Source organism: Pteropus vampyrus, unplaced genomic scaffold (genome assembly GCF_000151845.1).
Source record: "Pteropus vampyrus isolate Shadow unplaced genomic scaffold, Pvam_2.0 Scaffold6, whole genome shotgun sequence".
NCBI classification, from domain to species: Eukaryota; Metazoa; Chordata; class Mammalia; order Chiroptera; family Pteropodidae; genus Pteropus; species Pteropus vampyrus.
In genome coordinates, this window is record NW_011888787.1 from 6,415,687 (window position 1) to 6,439,782 (window position 24,096).

At 41.5% G+C, this 24,096-nt stretch overlaps 1 protein-coding gene, 1 long non-coding RNA gene and 1 other non-coding gene across 5 annotated transcripts in view; 1 reads left to right on the forward strand and 2 right to left on the reverse strand.

Moving 5' to 3' along the window:
- Positions 1–15,028, reverse strand: part of CTTNBP2NL (CTTNBP2 N-terminal like) — a 46,986-nt gene extending 31,958 nt beyond the window's left edge. Inside the window, exons 1-3 of the mRNA XM_011367182.2 lie at positions 14,952–15,028; positions 3,392–3,515; positions 517–624 (exon numbers count right to left, since the gene is read on the reverse strand). Of these exons, the coding sequence (XP_011365484.1) occupies positions 517–615 (99 nt within the window). The 5' untranslated portion in view covers positions 616–624; positions 3,392–3,515; positions 14,952–15,028. The remainder of the gene's footprint in view (positions 1–516; positions 625–3,391; positions 3,516–14,951) is intronic.
- Positions 15,029–15,088: 60 nt separating this feature from the next.
- The window catches only part of LOC111744954, a 106,280-nt gene continuing 97,272 nt past the window's right edge, over positions 15,089–24,096 (forward strand). For all 3 annotated transcript variants that reach the window (XR_002782411.1, XR_002782409.1, XR_002782410.1), the window contains exons 1-3: positions 15,089–15,896; positions 16,063–17,745; positions 19,547–19,836. This is a non-coding gene — a long non-coding RNA (uncharacterized LOC111744954). The remainder of the gene's footprint in view (positions 15,897–16,062; positions 17,746–19,546; positions 19,837–24,096) is intronic.
- TRNAI-UAU lies at positions 20,694–20,766 on the reverse strand. The gene has a single exon. It is a non-coding gene; the product is annotated as a tRNA-Ile (tRNA).

Genomic DNA, 24,096 nt, shown 5'->3' on the forward strand with positions numbered 1-24,096 from the left:
CTTTATCTTCTAGAGCAATTCACAGCAAAACTGAGTGAAAAGTACAGTTTCCACACCCCCCCGCCCTTTATATTTTAATGGATATCAAATACTGAAACAGAAGAAAGAATTCTTAATCAGAGGTCTAGGGAAACCATGGATGGTCTTCACAGGGTCCTTCATCTCAGATAGTGTATACTGAATTTTGGCATATGGGTATATACACATTTTTTAGGAAGCAGGTCTCACTAAGTTATTAAGAGGTTGGCGTTCAAACAAAACTAGGGCCACGAAGAATGAAGTTCAAGGTCCAGACATTAGGTAGAAAGATGACAGGAACTACTTTTGGGGTAGAAGGCTTCACCAGTGTCCCTAAAATCGTACCACACAGACGGTTGCCACCGCAAGTATCGATATGTATACCCAGGCCTCTAACTTCTACAGGAGCTATAAGAAATACCCTAGTTAAATAAATTGCAACCAATGAAACAACTTTGAAAACATATGATGACCTCTCTCTTCTTTCTTTTAACGTACCTTTAAAGCTTCTATAACAAGGTCCCTTGCTTCAAGCTCTCCCTCAAGAATACTGAAGAGTGTTAGAAGCTCAGGTTTGCTGAGTTTTTCCAGATTCATCCTGAAAGCCTAAAACAGAGACAACAATCAGACAACCTCCAGAAGACAGAGTTAATTTGATATTATTAAAGAAAAAAATACATTCAGAGAAGAGCAACAATTACAGTATAAAATGCTTTAAGAAAGAAAAATTAAATAGAAAAATAAGCTTTCTTGACAATCACAGACTGAATAGTAAAAGAAGATAAAATTTACTTTATTGATTTCATCACTACTCACAAAGATTAATTTTTTATTATTTTTCCTCCACACATATTTATAAACATCCTAGAAGGTCTCAGAATGAATTAGTGACTAATTTTCTTCACTAGAAATTCAGATAAAATTGTGTTATATATAATCAATACTATTTCAATGAAAATTCCCAGTTTTAGAAAACCAGATTCCAAAACTGTATATAAAGCATTCTGGCATCCCTCTGAAATTGGTTGAAATGAAATTTGAGCAAAGATAATATTCGGTGGGAGTATGGGAGAAATTTTTCTTTTAAATTGTCAACTTTCACAGAGAACATCACAATATTTATATTTCATATAGTAAAATAAGACTTAAATGCAACCATATGCAACTTCTTAAAAATATATTGTTCGAACATCTTAATTGGCCATGCTACAAACTGGATTTATTTCACTAAACAAGTTCACATTTCTACACGGCCTTGCATCTTTTGAAATAAGTTAAATGGCAAACTGCATGGCACAAATTCAGGCCTTTCCACAAACCACACATAGAAGTTAGATGGCTATACAATCTTTAAAGAGTCTTCTGACCATTGTGTATGGTAAGATATATTTTATAACTTCCAAAATAGAGCAAATAATAATTTCCTTCTCCCGCTTTTTACTTCCAAATTGACACTCTCATATAGCTTTCTTTAAAGTGAATCACGACATGACTAGTTCACACACCCTCCAGGAATTCCCAACTCTTATGAGTACATTAAATTTTAGGAGGCGCACAAAAGAGTCATTGATTCCTTCCAGGGCTACTGCCTTCAGATGAAGGAGAACATGGAGGAAAGGCGGACTTCGCTGTGCTGTGAGGCCGTACAAATCTTTTGCCACATGGTAAAATATGTTCAGTGTAACTTCAGCTCTAACTGCTAACTTTCTAACTAGTGAGTTTATGCGACTAGTAAGAGATTCTCACTTCGGTGTTAGAGAACTATCTCACAGCAGTTATTTTAAAAATAAGAACTAAAAGAACAGAAAAACTACAAAACCTAATACAGCTAAACCTAATAGAAGATGGAATGTTGGAAAGAGCACGTGGCTTTGCCGTCAGATAGATGCCAGGCCTGCATCTTCCTACTCGTGTGACTCGGGCAAGTTTTCTGATCGTCAGTTTTATTATCTGCGTGAGGGGGATGATGACATCCCACTCATAGGGTTACTGTGGAGACTGAGTTAATACATGTCGAACACCTTGCCAACTTCCTGATACAAGATGAACAATGGGTTAATTCTTAATAACTACTATCCTCTCTCATTTTCCAAAGGAATTCTAAGAATGGTATTACCAAATTCGGGGAAGCCAAACCAATGACCTCAGAAATATCTTCACCTGCCCTTTTGTAAAAGAAGGGTGATAGTATCCTGGAGTGGAAAATGGTGAGGAATTTAAAGTACCAGTTGAGTCACACTGGTTTGTTAGATGACCCCCATACCCAGCTTTTGATGATTTCATTTTTTTTTTCTCTCTCTCTCAGAGAGCTTATATAGCAGGGGAAAAATCCTAGCATTTTATGCCCTTCCTCTCCCCTTCCACGATGTTAATCAGGATAATGGACACCTGCTAAAGGTACTCCATAAGTATCAACTTCACTGAGTAAATCAGCTGGATGTATAAGCACCAAGACAGGAAGGCAGGAACGGAACACAAAATGACAGTGTTCGCACATATTACTCTTTTTTTTTTTTCCCAATATCTTTATAGTCCTTAAATATTCTTATTTAGAGACCCAAAACTGTGGCTTAAAGAAGCAAAGTGATATGAGTAAAACATAAGAGACTCAGAATGAGAATTGCAGAATTTTAGTCTCCGCCCTGCCGCTGAACAGCTATGATCAGCTATGGCCTTGAGGAAAAAAAATGACCCAGTTCCTCTGGCACTGTTTCCTCACAGGTCAAATAAGACAGACTAGATAATCCCTGAAGTCCTTCTTGGTCCTGTTCTAAGCTTCTACGGGTAAAAATCAAGAATTGTTTGTTAGAGAATCCAATTAAATAAGAATAAGAGACAAATATATAAAGAACTATAATAGATTGTACCTATACCAAAGTTTTTCATCTGTTGAATAAATATATATCCTCATAAAATAATAAAATTGAAACAATCTTCAGAGTCACTTTAATTATAAAGCAGTCCAGCCCAGGCAAGAAAAAAGTCTATTCTTTGTCAATGGCATAAAGAATAATATTCTCATCATCTCTACATTTGTAAATCACTCCTGCACATAATCTTAATATCTAGAACATTTTGCTAACACGTACCAACTCATTTTGCTTAGGGTCTACATGAAGTGAATACAATACAAATATGACAAGAGGAAAAAACCAACAGATTTGTTTTTGCATATTCCAATAATCTTTCTTTATAAATATTAAAATTTAGTTCTTTGCTATTCTGTACATTTGAATCGAATCTCAATACAAAGGTATTGCAATGAATTTCTGTATGAAACATAAATGAAAGATGGTAACATTGCATTACATTTTAGGATGGCAGTGATATAGCTGGGGATGGAGGCAGGGGTGAGAATGAGGGTGATACTCACCTGATAATTGGCAGTCACACTCTGGTCCTCAGGTACAAACTCTGAAAGTTTTCTTCAGTTTGAATTTGGGAAAACTGACAAATATATTTAAAATGCCGTCAGCATGGTGAAAAAGTGTCCAATGCTGCAAAATAACAAAAAATGTATTGCTTATGTAACCATACTATAAACAATTCCTAAATCCCATGAATGTCAACAGTAGCTGATGAGGCCTGACAGCTGTAGGTTGATTTGAACTAGGAAGAAGAAAATAGCCACTTCTTCAAGTTGAAGCTGAGTAATACAGGAAAAATACCAGGTATCTGACTTCCCTTTTGCAATTATAATTAGGGAAGGTGAGGGCTTTCAAATCTTTTTTACTTCAAGATGTCCATTGCTATGGACTGACTTACAAATGTTTCTGAAAGAGACTGACTTTCTCTCCCTGAACTGACAAAAGGCTATTTGTTTGAATCAACAAGACTTATGCACGACGGACTCAGAGAGAAAAATAAGTACAACTGAAATTTTCAAACTGCCAAATTCATTTGAGGAAAATTCTCAGTCTCTCGCCTCCTGCCAATCAACAAAGAAATAAATCAACCTGTCGCCTTCTTGACTTTGTAATGCTGATTACTCATCCCCAGCTTCTACTTTTTCCCATTTATTTTCAAATATTAAATGTTGGATTATATACAAAATTTTTGCTTATGTCGTCCTATGAGTGTATTAGATCCAGCAAACTTAAAAAAAAAAAAGGAAATAGATTTTAAATGTTAGTTGATAAAACGTAAGTTTTGTATTGTATTTTAGGGACCAGGACTGAAAGCTTGTTTGTTTGAGTTGCTGAAACCTGACAGTCAAATAGGGACAGTGTCAAAGGAGGAATAATGCGGCAATAATGGCTTGTGTCATTCAACCAAGAATCAGCCATTAACCTAATTACTAATTTCTCCTTTTAGGAGAAGTGTGAATTTGTTGTGCAGTCAGTAATGAGTGTAGAGGCATCATATAGGCAAACCACTAAGTAAGCTCCTCCAGCAATCTCTGCCCAATATATAAATTATGTGGCCCAAGATTTTCAGAAAAGGGCTATTTCTAACTCCATATTCATTATCAAAAATGAGGCTGTCAGATTTTTGGCGTGCCACACTGCAGTCTACACACTCATTCTCTACTCATTTTCTAAATGAGCTGTTATTCGTCACTGTCATCATCCATTAAGTAACTTTGAAAGACAAGTTCATTTCAACCAGATGCTCAGCTTGTGCCTTCTGTTAGAATCTGAGACCCAACTTTCCCTTTCCTTAGAATTTAGACACAGAAATGTCTGCCTAAGGAATGCTAAAGTCTATAAATTTGAAATAAAGTGAAGAGTGGTCTGGAAATATTATCATATACTATGATACAGCTAGCTATAGCTATATCAAGTGTCATAGTTTTCTCAATTAAAAACTATAAATACATAATAAAAAACCCAAAGTCATATATATTTTAATACTCTGGAAAATTAGCCTATTTATGGGCTAAGTATGAAACTTACTTTTAAGTTATCAATAAGTGATTTCAAACATGAGCTTGCCCAGCATACCATTTGGCCTATTCACATATTACTTTCCCACTAGGTCAGGGCCCATAGCCAGGAGAGCGAGTTTCTTCCATACGAACTTTCATGTGCCAACAGACACAAGAGTTATGGAGCCTCCCACATGGCAGTGCTGGTTGTGCCATGGAACTATGTTGTGGCTTGGGCTCTGTTCACTTTATTCTGACCTTCCCTTTTCTGGATAATACACACTCCACTTATTCTGGTTCTGGCTGTGCCTTTTCCTTCTTGAAGAAGTCCCAGCTTTTGCTCTGGAGCTCTCTGAATTAATTCTACAGGATAGCAGGCTTTGCTGCCTTTTACCACACAGAGATTGGGTGGCAGAAAAAGAAACACCCCAAACAGCTTCTATAGAGATGTGAGCAGTAGGACAGGGCAGGGTGGAGTACAAGTTAGATGTTTGTCTGTCTAGTATCTGGGTGTGTGTTTGTCTTTATTTGGAACTGAAAGTTTTATTTCTAAGGGGTGGGTGATAAGTGAAAAAAGGGAAAATAACATTTTTAGATAAATCCTAGATATCTCCTGATATAGAAACAACTCAAAAAAATCTACATGATCTGTTTTCTGAAAAATCAACTTGGCTAGTACAAAAAACAAATCAGCTGTTTTACCCAGTAGACCACTCTTGCAAAACTGGAGAAAAATTATTTCTTTATTTATATACTCAGATATCTAATTTAAGAAATTTATACTTGGGCTACAACTGACTGAGATTCAGGCCATTTAGTAAGTTTTTAATATATAAGATATGAGCAAAGCTATAAAGCAGATTTGCTCCAATTACGTAAAGACTCTTTCACACACATATGAGCAAAACCAAAATGTAGGAAGCCAGTTAATTCTCAGAAGTCAAAGAGCCAACACTAACATACAAAACGAGTATTTTTGACAGCTCTCCACTAGATAATTTACTTCCTTAAAAAGCCAGTATATATAAAATAAAATAAATGTGTCACATTTATAAATACTAAGTCTAAATATGGACAAAAAGGCACTGGTATTTTAAAAAATGGATCCAAAGCAACCTCCTCTCTGGGGGTGGAAGGTGTTGACACATCATTACCTTGACTTTCTCAAAAGATTTAAGTCTCCCCATCCCCTGGTACTTCTGGTTTTTCAGAAGGGTTATTTATGTATTTGGGGGTAAGAGAGTGACAACCTTCCAAATTCTACCTCTCATTCAACTTTTGGAATTTTAGGATTAGGCTAGGGAAGAAACACTTGTTAGAGCACTATCAGAAAATAACTTTCTGATCAAGAAAGCAGATCTTTTGTACATTTACTAAAGACAGTTGTTTTTGCTATTATTATTTATGAAAGTTCTAAAATAAACGTATAAATTGAATTTCATTTTACTGAATTGTATAATGCTAAGCAATAAAGCTTTACTACAAATGTCAATCAACATCTTGCAGCTGAAGGTAAAAGATATTACTGGACTATTTGGATCCTCATGTGTCTATATGTTATATATAGCATGTGTTATGGGCTGAATTGTGTCACCACCCCCCACCCCAATTAATATGTTGAAGTCCTAATCGCCAGTACCTCAGAATGTGATTGCATTCGGAGACAGGGTCTTGACGGAGGTAGTCAAGTTAAAGTAAGATCATTAGGGTGAGTCCTAATCTAATGACTAGTGTCCATATAAGAAGAGGAGATCTGGACACAAACAGTGGACAGGGAAAGACCATGTGAGGACACAGGGAGAAGACAGCCACACACAAGCCACACAGAGAGGCCTCAGAAGAAACTAATCCTTCTGACAGATTGATTTTGGACTTCTAGCCTCCAGGATCGTGAGAAAATTCATTTCGGTTGTGTAAGCCGCCCGGTCCATGGTGCTTAGTGATGGCAGCCCTAGTGAACTAACACAGCATGCTAACCCTCTGACGAAGTTTAAAGACTGGAGCAACCAGATCTAAGCCTTCCCCTTGCCGTGTGAGCACCATGACGTGTTCCTCAGAGTGCCTTGCTGTCTTGTCTGCTTTTTCCAGCCACATTATAGACAGTGTTATAAAACAGAATGGTTTTGAAACAGTTTTAGAGGTAATAAACTTCAGGATCCTGCAACATGATATGAATAGAGCACTTACAATGAAATTACAACAGTGCTAAGGCATCGAGATGCTTGTTTATCCAGTAGTGTCAATACAGACTCTGCAGCAAGCCTCAAGAAACCAGTTCTGTAATAAAGCTGGTACTCTTTAAGGTCAACATTTAAAATACTTTCAGTACTCTATTCAAATACACAGTACTGTATTCTACTCAAAGCAGATTCTAAGATACCAGGTTTTCTGCATTTATGCTTAGTGTAGAAATGAATGTTATAATTGAATTTATCACCGTTAATCACCACCACCTCAGAGTTTTGAGCATAGTTTCCTAAGAATTCAAGCAATAATAATAATGAAACAGATCTATGTTTATTGAGCTAAGTATTAATGTGTTCCAGGCAGTGTTCTTAAGTACTTGATATGTATTAGTTCAGTCCTCACAACCATCTTAGGTGACAGATGCTATAACCTTAACCAATGATTTCATCATCATCAACATCGTCATCATCCCCATTTTACAGATGGGAAAACTGATGCTCAGAGGCTAAATAACTTGCTCAGAGTCTCACATCTGGTTTATGGCTGAAATGGGACCTGAACCTAGGTAATTGGATTCCAGAGGCTTCCTTACTAACCCCACTACTTGGTAACCACTGTTCACATCTGATCATCTCATTTTATCAGCCTTAGGAATTGTGTGGTGGAAAAAAACCTCAGTAAAATGTAATTTACGAAGCTGGAAGGGACCTCGGAAATAATCTAATTTGGCACTCTCATTTTACAGGTGAAAATTGAGGCCAGAGTTAAGTGAATTACTGAAATTTCTAGGTATACAGTAGGACAAGGTCTAACACTCGTGTCTTTTTAAGATCCAGTCTAACCCACTTTCTGGGACACTATGATAGATATCAGGTTTTTACTTTGTTTAGCTTTTTAAGACTCATGCATCTCTGGTATATTTTCTATGTGTATGTGTGAATGTCTGTCTCTTCCTTCACTAGGTGTGTACATCTGTTTTTTTCATTGTCTCTATGTTACCAACAGGATTTATATATATATATATTGAAGAAAAGGAGGAAGCGGCCTGATGCCTGTAAAGAAACATTCAGATATCTCTCCCTCAAAATGAGGACATTTAGTACAATGCTATTAAAAACAGGTCTGTCTACCTGGATATCTGTTTACACCCTTTCAAGTATTCTCATCTGAGACAAGACCAAACCAGAAGAACTACATTAGGTAAGCTACTGGAATGTACGTTAATGCAAATGAATAATAGTTTTTATGGTAATAACGTTTTTTTCATTAAAATAAAAAAAAATCTCTTTTAACATCAGAAAATGACCAGAAGTATGAACCATTTCAAGTATACTTGTCGGTTGGCTTTATTTAGTTTAAATGAAATTTTAACATAATTTCACTGAAATAAGTATATCTATGTCAATGCTTTTCTGAAATAATGCCATTATGATTTGTAAAAATACCACAAGGGAACAATAACATGTAGACCAATTTTATTTCCAGTGAAATGATTCATGGGCTATAATTCTAGAGGCAGCCTCTGGAATAAAAGCCCTTCAGATGTTAATGCAGGATGAAGTCTTTGACTCCATCAGGATTCCAACCTGGGAAGAAACAGTTTATGGTGTAGAGGGCGAATCATAAAACAGTCAAAGTATCTGTGTTTTAGCTATGCCCATTTCCTGACTCTCCCCGAACTGCAAAAAAAAATTCCACAAAATCCTCTAACAGAAATATAACTGATGATGTTGTTTGGCCTTTTAAATTTGTCTTCTAAACCAGATCGCTGATGATTTTTTAAAAAAGTTTAACAATTTGGTGTCAGTTGGAATTACCAACAGTCCTAGCAATTGTCTTTGCTGCAAGGTTCTGTGGGGACAATAATTCTCCTGCGAGGCAGTGTGTTGTAGTAGAAAATGTGGACTTTGGAGTCCGACAGACCTAGGTTTGCATCCTGGCTTGGCCGTTTCATGGTTCCTTGATCCACTTAACCTTTGAGTTTTAAGTTCTTCATCTATAAAACGAGGATAACACTACATACTCTAAGTGGATGCTGAATGGCTTAAATGAGTTAGTGACTGGTCAGTTTGCTCGTTTCTCATCCCTGGAGAGCATATATTTGGTTTCATCTGCAAGGATAATGAAGTTTTCCTTTCTCCAATGAGTCCTCATTTTCTATCATTTATGTGTCTAACTTAGAAATCAAAACAAGTTTACTTTTTCTGACTTGACAAGAAATCAAGAAGGAAATGGCATGCCCAGTTCCCGGGAGGGCGGGCTTAGCGACACACACAACACTTGCTCAGGCCACCGGTATAAAGAGAAAAACACCCTCCTGCCTAGACCAGCTTTCTGCGACTTTAGCATGTGGGTGGGAAGCGTGCCTTTGCTGCCACTGAATTTTTACAGCTTTTAATCAAGTCACAATTTTTAACCTGTAATTACTGAGAAATGAGTTTTCTAAAAATATTACAGCTATCTTCGATATCATGTTACATGCATAATAGTTATGTGTCCATATTCATAACCCAGGAGCAGTTATCACATTCTATTGTTCATCTGCTTACATATCTGTCTTCCGTCTCACATGACTGCTAATCTAGACGAATACTCTATCTTATTCAACTTGTTAAACTTAGCACCTAGCAGTCTCTCGGTCAAAGGGTTACTCAAAAAATGCTGGTTGGAAAGAAATGTACAGTACAGTACCTTGAATTACAGCCAACAAAAGTGGACTTTATCTTCTAGGAAATGAGACGCCACTAAACATTTTAAACCAGGGACTATCATAATGAAAGCATAGTGTTTGGGAGATTAAGGCTTGAGGTTCACAGCTGATTTGACTGAAGAGAAACTGGATGCAGAAAGCAGTAGGGAGAAGACTTTCATAGTATAGGTATGAGGCAAAAATGTGAGAACCAGAACGGTGGCCGTAAGAATGGAAAAGAAATGACTGAGGCAAGAGACTTTAAAAAGAATTTGCAGTAACTCGGTACTGCTTCCATTTAAGGAGGCAAGAGGGGAAATAATCCCAAATCAGCTGAGGTTTTAAGACTGGGTGACTAAAATGATGATGCCATTAAGAAAAACAGGGATGTTAGAAAAGGAACTGGTTTTAGGGGGAAATGATGACTGTGATGTGAGACACGCTGAATGGGAAGTCATCAGGCCCCCAAGAGGAACGTGGTAAGTCAGCTGCTGTGGCGAAGGCTAAAGGTTTAGAAGTGGAGACGTCTTTAGGTGCAGAGCCTTTTCAGAAAACTTTTGTGCCTTCAAAGAAGGAACAAAAGGCAACAGGAGGAAGCTGATACATAGAAGCAGACCAGATCTGTGTCCTCAATTATTACACCAGTTAAGAACCAGGTTAGTTCTGTCCTCACTCTAACACCTGCTGCAACAGAAAGACCTACTTAACAGAAACGGAGGAACAGGGAACCCCTCCCACCGAAAAGACATAGTTAGTGCTTCTCTCTTCTTTCTATGACTTACCTGTCAGTTATTCTCATTTTTCTCTCCTTTCTAACATACAGTTCTCTCTCTTGTTAAAACAGCTCAACCCTGCTGCTTCTCCCTTCTGTTCTTCCTCCCTGGCTCTCACCTTCGAAGGAGAGCAGACCCAGAGCACGCATGGCCGAGCCCTTCCCAGCAGCCCTGCATGAAGGATCAGCGCAGCCGCTCTGAGGTTCAGGGTCAGAAGTCTTTCGGTCTGTTAACCCCTTCATCCTGTGCTCTCGTATCTTCCTTTCTGGTTTTTACTGAACTTGGTAACAATTATGGATTACAGTCTTTAAACTCAGTAACGATAGTGACAATTAAGAATTACACTCTTTGTGGCTCCAGAAGGACACATTTAGATCCGGCAGCAGCGCTGGCTTTGTACCTGAAACCCAAGAGTTTGGAAACACTTGGCAGGGAGAAGCCATCTTCCTGCATTCTTTGCATCAGTGCTGGCTTCTAGTCTTGTTTTCCTCTCCCCACCTCCTCTCTTAACTCCCCCACCAGTGACCCATTTTGGTTGTTCCAATGACTGCGCCTCACCTTTGGGGGTGGGGTGGTGGTGGCAGAGTTGTCTTCAATTAAAATCACTTTTTAATCAAAATTGCCACTTTCCTTAAATCTCACAGAAGGTACCATATCACGGTATCCACGAAACTGTTTACATGACACTCAGGATAGAGGTACTTAAGACAGTAGAGTTTGGAGTGGAACGATGGACAATAAATTCAGAGAGAAGATGTCAGATGGTTGAATACCCTGCCTTTCTTTTTCCTGAGCCAAAAAAATTCAAGGAAGATAATCTGCAGAACGAAATTATGACACACACACACACACACACACACACACACACACACACACACACTATAAGACAGACACACACACTCTCCTAAAAATCCTTGTACCAGATGTCTGGCATCATGACATATACAAGCGTCGTTTTCCTCTATTTAGGAATCTTAGCTGTATATTGAAAAAGTTAAAACAAAATCAACCAATAACTAAATTCAGACACTAATTCCTCACCTTTGCTAAAATGCTAAAGAAGTAAAAGAATACTTAATATTAAATTCTTTAGCACACATGCAAAGTGCTAATACTAATGACAATAATACCTACCATTATTGAGTGCTTCCTACACATTAGGTACCTTGCTTTGTGATATGTATGTATTTAAATGTAATCTTAGAAAAAAACTTCAAAGTTAATTCTACGTCACAGCAGAGGAAACTGAGAAACGGTGAAGACAGAAAACTCTGTTCTCGTCCTGGCTCACACAGTGAAAGAGTACAGAGTTGGGATTTGAACCCAACTTTGCTACTGTAAATTACCACACTCTATAGACTCACGATATGTGTCATTTTCTCACTGAAATGCTTTGAACTGAAACTTGAAAGACTTGATTTTTAGTTATTAGAAAACATTCAGGAAATAAGAAAAAAAATGGCCTTTAGAAATGGCTGACAAGCCATTCCTGGGGTCAACCACCTCAGACTGGACAAGTTTCCTTTAGAAAGTTTCTCATCTCATGCCACCAAACACCAATTCAAATGGCAACTTCTAGAAACACCATTCTGCTCCGCTCAGAAAAGCTGAGCATTCCAGTCCTGTTCTGCAAGTCCATGGTAGCATTGCAAACCAGATGCCAAACCCACTGAGTGCATCACGCCGGCCCGTCGTCAGTCTGGTGACTCCATGTGGGGACCCACTACCTTTTGTGCCCCTGTTCACATATTTAGTCCTGGTTTGGAAAAGCACAAAATCAATGAAAAATCCATTTGAAAAGTCCCAGAGTAGATCAGCAATGTGTCAAAACCAAACACGCAGAAACCATTCTTGAACAAAAATCCGCAACCGGTTCCTAGTGAGCTCTCCTAAATGGTCAAATTCCTCTCTGGTCAGATTCTTAGGAAAATAAAATCCTAAAATGACTAGCACTGATTACATCAATAATTCTGGTTCAAATTTCATTACAGCAAAATTATATATCTAACCAGCAGATATTTTCTTATAAGAAATTCACTATTTTAGAATTATACAAGATATTATAGTTTTGTAAGACCCCAGAGAGGGAAAATAAAAGTTAAATCGAGACAAAGAGTGGATTGACTATTCATCCTAACAAGCTGTGCCATATCTTATCAGTATATTATCTTTTTAGACTAAGGTGACAGCTTCAAACTAAGTTCAACACTCATTAAGTCAAACTATATGCCAGGCACCATGAAAGATACAAAGATGAAAAAAAAACCACACTATCTGCTCTCGAAGAATTTACAATTTAATGAGCTAGATTAGACACACACATAGAAATCCTTCATACGCAATGCTTTTCTTCATCTAATATGACCGAACAGTTATTGAAAAAGTTAGAGGAAAGATTTCCAAAGACCCAAATGTGTGTCGAACAGGTCCTACTTAATGTGCCAAATAATCAAAGAGCAGGATTTGCTTTTTCCTGTCTGCTCATTAAGGCCCTGAAAATCACCACTACTTTGGTTTCCCTGGTCTCTTACCTTCGTTTATTTTCTGTTCTCTGCTCATGTAATAAGATATATCTTTTTGGGATTTCCTGGTCTGCTTTTAATTTTCTCTGCTGTTACCGCTGGGGGCCCGTGACTTGCTCCCCCATCGCGGTACACTTCACGTTTGCTGCAGAGACCCTCCCTCCACACAGCTTCTTCCTCATGCTCTTTTATGGGAGATCTGGAAACAATCACTGAACAGATCTGTGAGCACTGAGACTGGCTCTGAAAACTTTGAACCTAACTATTCAAAAATAAATACCTTCAGGAAGCTTAATCAGGAAGGTGAAGGGCAGCCATGATAATCACCCTCTGTGATTCCAACTCCTTGCATCTCATTGCTGTTAGCTTTATCTATAGATAACAGTGAAGGATGGACTACAGATAGGAATCAAAAGAAAAAGCTAAAACATGTGGCAAATTTTAATATATGGAAGTGCAAGCAATAGATGATTACTGGGGATTCAATGGCAATAACATTAGGACAAAATCATCAATATTTTGCACCTGCTGAAACGAAGGCCAACATGACAGCCTTTATGAGCACACTAGAGAGACACTTTTTGGTAGTCACAATGCGTGTGAATAGCTCGCGTTACCTTTGTTATCCTTATGTCTGAGATTTAAAAATGTGCTCTTACTGTTCAACTCCTAAATTTTGGTAGCTGATACTGTTCTTATAAAACCAATCAATAACATCATATATGTATCAGTTTCTCCTGGAAGGAAAAACCCACCATAAAAAAGGGATAAAAAGTAACCAAAGGCCACAGGACTAGATTAATGATAAACCGAGACAACTGAACCCGAATTTTCTTCAAACACTTCCTGCCTTTTGTTTCAACAGGACTATAACTTCAAGGTTAACTGCAGTCTCCCTGAGCAACAGACCAGCCCGCCTTAGACTGAGGGAGATAAATACTCATTTCTAATCTAATGCTCTTTATTTACTCATCAATACTGTTTCATTTGACACATGTTATTCACTGACAGTCAAACAATACACACTGAACACCTACTCACACAAGGCCATCTCTGTAGATATCCAACACTCACCTCACTGTGAAAGAAAAAAGATGGTTTTTCACCAAGTTCTCAGGGAAGAAACAGGGTGGAAAGCAAACATGAAACAACTCAAACCCAAAAGACCCTTAGAAGTCGGGTTCTCCCTCAAGGAACAGAGCAGAGAAGATACAAAAGCGGGTGTGAGGGTGGGGAGTTACTATTTCTCCTTCCTCGGGAGTCTAAAAAAGTCCCGCCGCAGGTGAGCTCTCGACCCCCACAGGAGAACAGAGGATCTGAGGGGCTTCAGGAGGAAGGCTGAGGATCAGACCATGGGGGATGGGAAGAACCGAAGTCGGGGAAGGCCGCTTCGTCTGTGGACCAGGCAACCTAGACCGGGTCTTTGATTTTTGCTTCGCTCCATCCCTCTTTTTTTGGAAAACAGTGATTTTATTTTACGGATGAAACCAGCTCCGGTGCCACCTTAGCGAGCAGGGGCAGGTGTTGGGAGGGATGTCTGGCCTCCCCGGGGAACAAAATGGGGGGGCCACCCTAGAGGATGGGAACCTGTGCGTCCTCCCCCAAGGTTGAGGCTCTGGGCGAGGGGGTGTCTTTAAATGAGGGATGTCAGAAGGGGAGACTTTTCTGCGGAGCTGGGATTGACGGGGGACAATAAGTAGCTGCGAGGACCCTCGAAGGATGAGGAGCTCACGGGGAATACCGGGAGGTGGAGGAGACGGCCCCGCCCCCTCCGCGGATGGGCGCGAGTGGCAATTGGGACGGTGGCAGGAGGACACCTGTGGTCCTATCTTTACTTTTCCCTCGAGAACACGGCCTCCCTGCCACGGCCAAGCCCCAGCCCTAGCAGATCCTACCTTTTCCCGGCGCTCCGGGCTCCGCTCCCTGCCGCCTCCGCCACCCGCTCCCATCCACTGCCCCCCGCGGTCCCGCCCCTCAACCGCCAGGCGGGGGAACTGGCATTCAACAGGGCCAATCACCACCTTACCTCTCCGGCCCCGACACCAATCCGCGCCGGGCGGAGGCGGGGCTGCTCCAATGTCACTGAGGCTCCTCCCGGGGCCCCAAGATCCCTTTTGTTTGGGGAGAGCCAAGCTGGGATTGAGCTCGCGTCACTTCCGAGAGGAAGCGTTCCCCTCCGGCCGGAGCTTGGGGTTGGGCTCCTGCCCCTCCTGGCCCGGCTTCTGCAACTTTCCACCTCTGTGCGGTTTCCGGGCAGAACCCGGGCGAGCGCTTCGTGCTTTACCCTCCTGGTCCGGGAAGCTTAGGAATAGCGGGTGCCCTGATCGATTGGGCTCATTAACGTTTGCAGTGGGCTTTGGTGTCTGCTTTAGAATTAGCTGTTGAAATCTTGGTAACGTGTCTTCTTTCCTGGTCTCTTTTTCTTGGACGAGCTTGAGCGTGTGGTGTTAAAAGCGAGGGTGAAAACCTCTGAGACCACCCTTCTCTTTTCACATTACGTTTGGAAAAGCATACTAGATCTGAAGCTCCTGGGATGGGGACACCGGCTAGCATCCGAGAGAGCATAAACCTAGTCTGACTTACCTTCCAGGTAGAAGTCCAATGAATAATTGCAATTTTGTGTGTCAAGGTTTTCCACGCTCTCCTTGCCAGATGTGGGGATTTTTTTGTGTCCTTTCCCTTATACTGTGGGTAATGGCGTTTGCAGTGAAGCTGGTACAAAATACAGTGTAGAGTATGCGAAGAATGTCTGTCCCTTCTTGTGAACACAGGGATGCAGATCTTGCTAGTGGCAACAAGAGAGGGGAGAGGATACATTCCTACCTGAGGTCAAGATTTCTGTATCCCTCTTACAGTTTACAGACTGATTCGACTACTTAAAAAATTAATAACCCAAATACAATAAATTCTTATGATACAATAAATACTTATGAAACAAATATTTATAATGCATAAATAATGTACTAATTTTAATAACGTACTAATCTTAATTATTAAGCAATACAGGTATCTAGCCTGCAAGGCAGACGCAGCTCTGCCTTCATTCAGTTTACAGTTTGGTGGAGCGTTACGTTCAGTCTGTTCATCCACAGAGAAGTTGGAAGGAAGTCAACCAGTTTTTGTGTCATCCCTGTGCCAGGTACTTTCATATGATATTTAATCTTCACTACTCTATGAAAAATCTTTCCTAACCTGGAAGATAGGCATCACTGTGCACATTTTACAGATGAGACGATAGAGATTCAGAGAAATTTAGTCATAAGAGCTAGTAAATGGGAAAGAACGAACTTCCAAAAAGGTTGTGTGACTCCAAACTTGCGCCATATTCTGCTCATCTCACACTGGCTCTCACAAGGTGGGCAGGTCCAGAGAATGGGCCTGGATGACTGTAAAATCAGCATTAGAGCCAGAAAAAAGCTTCGTGCCTTCCCTTATTGATTGATTGTAGGCTTGACAGCGTCATTGATATGAAGGACAGCAAGACTGTAGTGAGGTGTTCGACAGCAGCCCAAGTGCCTTTTAGGTAATGAAGTAGAAAATACAGAACTTCGGAAAGACATATTCTCTGTGTTCAGGTAACTGACAAATGTGAAAGGCAAGATGAAGGGCCAGGCACATAAATGATTTGACTCGAAACAAAATGTCTGAAATGATTATAAACACACAGTTCAGGTGCTGAAATGGGCCTACGAATTTGAAAAATCCCATTTCCTCCTCCTCCCTTTTGCCTTGCCTAAGGGTGTGCAATGAGGAAGTGCCTCACTGCCTGACAATGAGGCTGACTCGGAGAACGGCTATTTTCTGCTGGCTTCTGAGTCACTCTAAGAGTAGTCCTAGGGAATCAGCTCCTCCCTCCTCCCCTCCTTCCTTTTATAGCTGTTAACACACCACCACTCATTCTACTCCAGGCTATAGTGCTCTATGGCCTACTCCCTTTACATCAACTGTCAGCTCTCCTGACTCCCTCCTGCTTGTTGTGGGAGAACTAGCAAGAAGATCACCTTTGCCCTGGAAGATTCAGAATCCTGAAGGGTTCAGATTGCTTTTGTTAACAAAGGGTCTGGGCCACCAAACCAATGCCACCAGGAGTCCCCAGTCTGGGGTATGAGGGTGAGGAGGGGTGAAGAAGAGACTTTATTTTGGTAAACTTTTTGCAAACTGGGGACAACATAGCCTCTGGGGGAAATAACAGCTCCAGGAAAAAAGCAGCCTAACGGAGAAGGGGAGAAGGGGAAACGGAAAGCGCAGGCCCTGAGACAAACGGCACGCTGCTGCCCTGATGTAAACTGCTGCCCTGATATAAACTGCTGCCCCGATCCTTGATTGGTTCATTTTTATGCAAATAAAGCATCAAAATGTTCACAATTAGATTGGTCCAAATAGCACTGTCCTGATTGGTCAGAATCACACGTTCTGATTGGTTGTAATGGAGCCACTCTGATTGGTTGGTAAAAATGCAAATGAGGCTATGTCCCACAGCTCTGATTGGATAGGGTAGTCTCAGCCCATTGGTTGAAATTACGATTTCAGGAACTCCTTTATAAGGTTCCACTCAGACTTCTGGAAGGCGGTGCAGGAGGCATGGCTTAGTCTGTGGCGGTGTACTTGAGAGGCCTCTGCAAACAATGGTTGCTGGACTCTTGATTATGAATTTGGGCCCACTTAACCACAAGGAGTCCTTTTTGACAGGTACATTCCTTCTGGAGTCAACACTTTCCTTTTAATTGATTAGCCCTGGAGGTAGTTAATGAGCAGGGCTGTGAACCTCAGGAGACCTTCAGGCTGCAGTGGCACCTCTGAGAAATAGTTCTGGGTTTTGTGATTCTTTAGTATAAAAAATATTTTAAAAAAATTATAGTACAACGGCATACGCAGAGTTGAAAGTGGGTTCATAATACCTTAAATCTGTGTAACACAATATAAAAATGCCATTTTTATATCCTATTTTATCAACTTGCCAGTAAATATTTATTAAATGCGTACAGTGTGTCAGGTGACAATTTAGTAGGAAAGGCTAAAGATTATATAGATTGTGTCAACTTTTCTTCAAACAAGTAAGTTTCCTAGGTAGGTGTTCCATAAATGTTTATTGCTGGCTGGGAGAGGCAATGGTGAAGTAAAGAGGGCGAGACGGGAATTAAAAAAACCTGGAGTTCTGTCCCAGTTCTTCCTCTGTCACAGGCTATATTAGTTTCCTAAGGCTGCCATAACGAATTACCACAAACTGGGTGGCTTGAAACAACGGAAATATATTCTCTCTCAGTTTGGAGGCTAGAAGTCTAGAATAAAGGTGTTGACAAGATTGGTTCCATCTGGAGGCTCTGAGGGAAGACTCATTCCGTGTCTTCCTCCTAGCTTCCGGGGGTTCCCGGCACGACTGTTCATTCTTTGGCTTGTAGTTGCATTGCACAGTCTCTGCCTCTGTGTTCACGTGGTCTCCTTCCCTTGGTCTTGACGTCTCTATGTGTTCTCTCCTATTCTTATAAGGACAACAGTCTAGTTTGACTTCATATTAACTCATTACATCTGCAAAGACTCTATTTCCAAACAAGTTCAAATTCTGAGGGTCCAGGTAGACATGAATTTTTGAGAAGGGGAAGCATTTGAACCAGTATGCAAACCTACTTCTCAAAATAACATCTCTACTTAACTCTATTGGACTTCATTGGTAAAGAGCATAAAAGTAATGAACTAATTCCCAAAGATCATTTCAGTTCTGTGATTATATGTTAGAAGCTGTTTATCAAGCTTTTACTATATCACAGGCACTATTAAATTGCTCTATAGCACATCTCATTTAACCCTTGAAAGAATCCCAGGAGTTAGATGTAAATATTCTCATTTTATAGATAAGGAAATTGAGGAATAAGAGTGGTCCATGGTCATGGAATTAATACGAGATGAACATAAAATATTTACTCAGATCCGATTCCAAAGTGCACCCTCATTATTACTCTGCTATATCGTCTCTCCATCATGCTGCATAGGTTAGATGGAAGTAACACATATTTTAAATTTTGATTAACAGAATACTCGGAGTGGAGGAGCAATCTTCCTGGTGTTTTGTTTGAAGTTTGGACCAACTTCAAAATAAAGGAAAGCAAGAGGGGAGAGAATAATGGATGGCAATGAAAATTTAGTAGGGAAGAGGAGCGCTATGGCACTTAAACCTCAGTTTCCTCATTTGTGAAATGGGTAATAGTCTCTGTCTACACCAGCTGCTTGTGAATATCCAAGTGAGATGATGGACATAAAAGTATTTGGTTAACTCTATGAAGGATTGTCGTAAACTACATGGGAGATCTTGCTTAAACTCAGCCCTTCCGTCCCAGCCCTCCAGCTAAAAACATCTGAGGGTTGAACATCTGTGGTTTTATAAGGCTCCTTCTATCTGTGAGTCACTAGGACTTTGCTAAGATGCTGGGTGAGCTAGATGTAGATGTTGGACCGCCTGGGAAAAGTAACCTGGCCTGTCTTCCTATTTTTCAAGGTCCCTCCCAGCTCCTCTAGAAGTGGATCCATCCGGTGGTCGCAGTCTAGAAGCTGGAGAGGGCTCTCCAGGCGGAGATGAGGCTGAAGCCGGAAGGAGGGTGGGCTCTCCATGGCGCCCTGCATTTCCCCCCATCATTTGTTTCCACGAAGGCCTTTCTGAGTATTCCTGCAGCGTTCTCTTCCTTGCTTGATCGGCTGTATGTAGGAGACCCGGCCCGGGAGTGGAGAGATTTCTGGGCGTGGCCCTCACTGCGTTCCTGAGCTTATTGCTCCCTCTAGTGCTGAGCGGTGAGTCCTGCAGCTGTCGGCTTCCTCCTTGGCCATCTCAGTGCGTGTTCCGCAGAGGCCTCTCACCTGACGGTGTTTCCTTTTATGGGTGTGGGCTGAGACCAAAGACCAGCGGTTTGAAAAGCCACCTTTAGGAACAAATTCTTCTGTCTTTTAGCTAAATGTTAGGACCATCTTGGCCATGACGGATCCAGGCAGTTCTTATCCAGGATTGTGTAGGAGGAGGTCTGGAAAGGAAAGGGAAAGAAATCTAATGTTGAGTGACTACAATGTAGGTGCTTTACCAATACTACACGTGTATGTGATCTTTACCGTCTTTACATATGCAATCCTTATAATCCTTTACATATATAATCCTTGTGGCCATCCTAAGAAGCAGTTATTATTACCTGCAGTTTTTCAGATAAGAAGGCAAGTTCAGGGAGGTTAAGTGTCTTGCCAAAGGTCACGTAATAGCAATGATAATGATAACATCAACCAATTAATTAGGTCCTACCTCACGCGAGGCACATTGTTTCTTTTAATCCATTTTACTGAAGAGGTCATTGAGATTTAGGTAGTTCAAGGAAGGGATAACTGAGAAGCTTGGTGGAGATCGAAGAGCTAGGTCCTCCTTACCCCAGTCCCACACTCTTTCCATTCCGCCATTGCCTCATGGAGCTGGAGGGGGTGGAGGTGGGACTGAGCCGAGGCCTGCGTGACTCACTGTTCTTTTTTTTAATTAGAATTATTTATGCCTACAGCACCTGGTCTTCCTAGGTGGCTTCCCATCCAAGTACTAACCAGGCCAGACCCTGCTTAGCTTCGAGATCAGACATTGGCTTGTTCAGGGTGGCATGGCCGTAGACCAAGGACCATGGCTCCACTGGGGCTCGAACCCAGGACCTTCTGCATATAAAGCAGACGTGCTAACTGCTGCACTGTGGAACCACATCCAATGACTCACTGTTCTTTCTGTTACTGGGGCTGCTTGATGGCCCTTGCTGAGGACCAGGAAACTAGGGCCATGTGGTTTTTTGGATATTCAGATCCAAAGGTAGGATCCTGAGATAGGACGGCAATGACAAAGCCAAGGCCAAAGTCCACGGGATCCCGGGAGACAATTCGCTTGGGGTCATGCATAATTGGGGCAGTGGTGATAGCACAACAGTTATTACTCTCAGGGGCCTTGGGAGAGCACCCAGAGGACCCTGAGTTCTGTCTCTCTCTTCTTATGTGGACCTCACATGCTCCCCTGAAGTTGGGGGGCCAGGATGGGGAACACAGGGGGGCAAAATTCCTGGAAGTAGATGAGATAAACTGTAGAGTTTCCAAATCACTCAGCAAAGTTCCCAAGGATTTGGGTTATTTTTAACTCCTCCCCTCACTCCCAAAATATAGTTTAGTCATAGGACCCTGGAAGAATGCTCTATGTCTCTTTGGATGAGTTTTAAATTTTCTTTTTCATTTTAATCTTTGAAGTTATTAAATTATAATTGAACAACATATCAGATGATGAGTTGATAAACTGGTTAATGTTAAATTTGTTATTTCCAAGCGTTATCTGGGTGGATGGGTGGGAAAAGATACCAGTAGGCTACTGTTTTAAATATGTAAGTTGACTTTTTTTTTATTAAAGGTTAACTCTTTCTCTCTCTTCCAGTCCTTCCCCTTTCTGTCTTTCTTTCTGTTTCTCCTTTGCCGCAGGTGCCTTCTTACCAAAAGTCGGAGCCAGACCCCCTTTCTGTCTCTGCTGCCTATTCGGACAAAGCTCTGGGCCGAGTAGCTGTGCCAGAAGGGCTGAGGCTGGTCCTCATGCTCTTTCCCTTCTAGTCCACCCTCTTCCCCCACACATGGGCTGACATTAAGCAGAATATAATTTCTGTGCTATGGACAGAGACAGAACTTTGGCTTGGCTGGGCTGCCCCATGCTTTCGATTTGATGAAAGCCAATTACACATTTCCCCTGGTCTGTTATTTCAGCTGAGGCACCACGCAGTCAGCTGAATGGGTCCTTGTTGCTCACAAAAGGGAGAAATATTTGTAGGGAAAGTAATGACCCGGTTTGGGTGCACCGTCATTTCCAGGCAGTTTTCCGGTAAGTGGCCCTTTGGAGTAGGCTGGTGCTGGAAGCTTCTGTGCCCTCATTTCCTGCTTCATGGCTCCTGCTGGGCTCCCACAGGGTCTCGGCTGCCCTGAACCACGTGACCAGGGGACCCAGGTGTACTGCTGTCTTAGGAGGAGTCTGCGTATTTCTCATCCCCCTGTTCTTTCTGCCGCCCTCGCCTCCTTCACGTTCTTCTTTTGTTCCTAAAACAGTCTTCCAGTGCCTATCATCATTACCGCAAGACGTAACACACGGTTCCAGCTCCAGGGCGCTCACCGTCTTGAGGGGAGGTAGACTTATGCAGCTCGTGCTCCAAGTTCTCCTGCTATCTGTAGCAGCACTTTCCAAAGAAAATAACTCAATCCACTGTCTTTTGTCATAATCGGGACTCCTCCAGATGTAAGGGGCAGAAAACTTACTCCAAACTGGCCATGAAAAGTCCAGGAGTATAGACTGACTTCAGACGATGCTGGGTCTAGCTTCTCAAAAATGTTTCTGGATCGGATTTCTCTCAACTCTACTTCTGCATTGGTTCTGTTTTCAGACATGCTTTCTTCCTCAGTTGGCCATAAGCTTAGTAGCTCCAGCTTCGTGTCCTGTCATATTCAATAGGAAAGAGCACCTCCCTGTTTCCCAAAACTCTGAAAAAAATCTCAATCTGTCTTTTCGGCTCTGCTCGGACCATGTGTTCATCCCTGAACCAATCCCTGTGGCCAGGGGCATGTGTCACTTTGATTGGCTAGGTCTAGGTTATGTGCTCTATCTAGAGCTATAGATTAAGTGTAGAGAAAACCTATAACCTAAAATTCATTCATTCATTCATTCATTCATTCATTCATTCCCAGGAGAAAAATGGAGATGGCCATTTGGGAAAGAAATAGTGAGTGTTCACTACACGTTTGCGGGTGTGTCTCACATTTGCTCTCAGGTCTGCTTGTGCTGTAGCCAGCTGCTTTAACCTTGCCCCAACTCTGCCTTGGCCTGGACTTTCCTTGCCTGCTGGTCATTGTCAGAAACTCTAGGATGGCTGGTCTTTGTCCTTTGTTGCCCAAAGCACAACCAACAAAAGACTTGTGTGTAGCAGCTTTTCACTGAGGATGTGGGGGTCTGGGGATGGGATGGGCAGTGTTAAAAAGGGTTTTAAAGATAAATTTCTCAGGTTTGAGGGTATATAGAAATCACCTGAAGGTCTTGTTAAATCACAGATTTCTGGGCCCTATTGCCAGAGCTTCAACAAAATGTATTGAGTTCCTGTGTGCTAGACACCATGGTTACAGTGGTGGCCTTGGCCTCTGCTCCAAAATTCCTCTAACTTTGTCATGCAGAGCAATTTAATTCCTGTTGCCCAAACCATTCTCCTGTCAGTTCTACCCAGGGGCCATAATTTTCATAGCTAGATAAGGCCATGAAGTCACTCTCTTCAACAAAGGAATCAATTTGTACTATCCTTGGAGGTCCACGACTCAAATAGCACCCAGCTTCTGCGATAGTATTTTAATTTCCTTTCCTGTTGCGTAGGTCACCACGCTGTGGGTGTCACCCACTGCCAGAGGTATTGATGAGGCACAGCTTTCAGCGGCACAGAGGTGGGGGTGGGGCCTTCTTCAAGGAAGGCTGCTTGACTCCTCTGTAGCACGTGGAGAGCGTTCCTTTCGAGCCGGACGTACCAGCTGTATGACCCGGGCACTGCGTTGAGTTTCGAACTCAACGAGAAAATAATGTGATTCACAAAGTTGTAGTGAAGATGAAATGAGAAACCAGGAAGCTTACCGAACGCTTTTCTCTCTACCGCCGATCTATCACTGAGTCCTGTCAGTCTTACCTTCTGAATATCTCGTCTTTTTACTCCTGTTTTCACCATCGTTACTGGCTCAGTCCGTCCAGTATCTCGTCTCTGTCCAGGACAATGACAATAGCTCTCCAAGTGGTGTTCTAGCATTCATTCTAGCCCCTTCCAGTTCATTCTCCACGCAGCAAGCTGAGCAGATTTTAAGAAAACACAATCTAATCATGTCATACCCCCTCCTTCCTAGTTAAAACTTTTTAGTGCTCTTAGGATAACCTGACTTACAAAGCCCTCATTATTTGGTTCTGGCTTCTCTCTCCAGAGTCATCGAATGCCCCTCTGCCCCAAACAGTTGGTGATGGAGATTCTCTGCTTGATCAAACTCTAG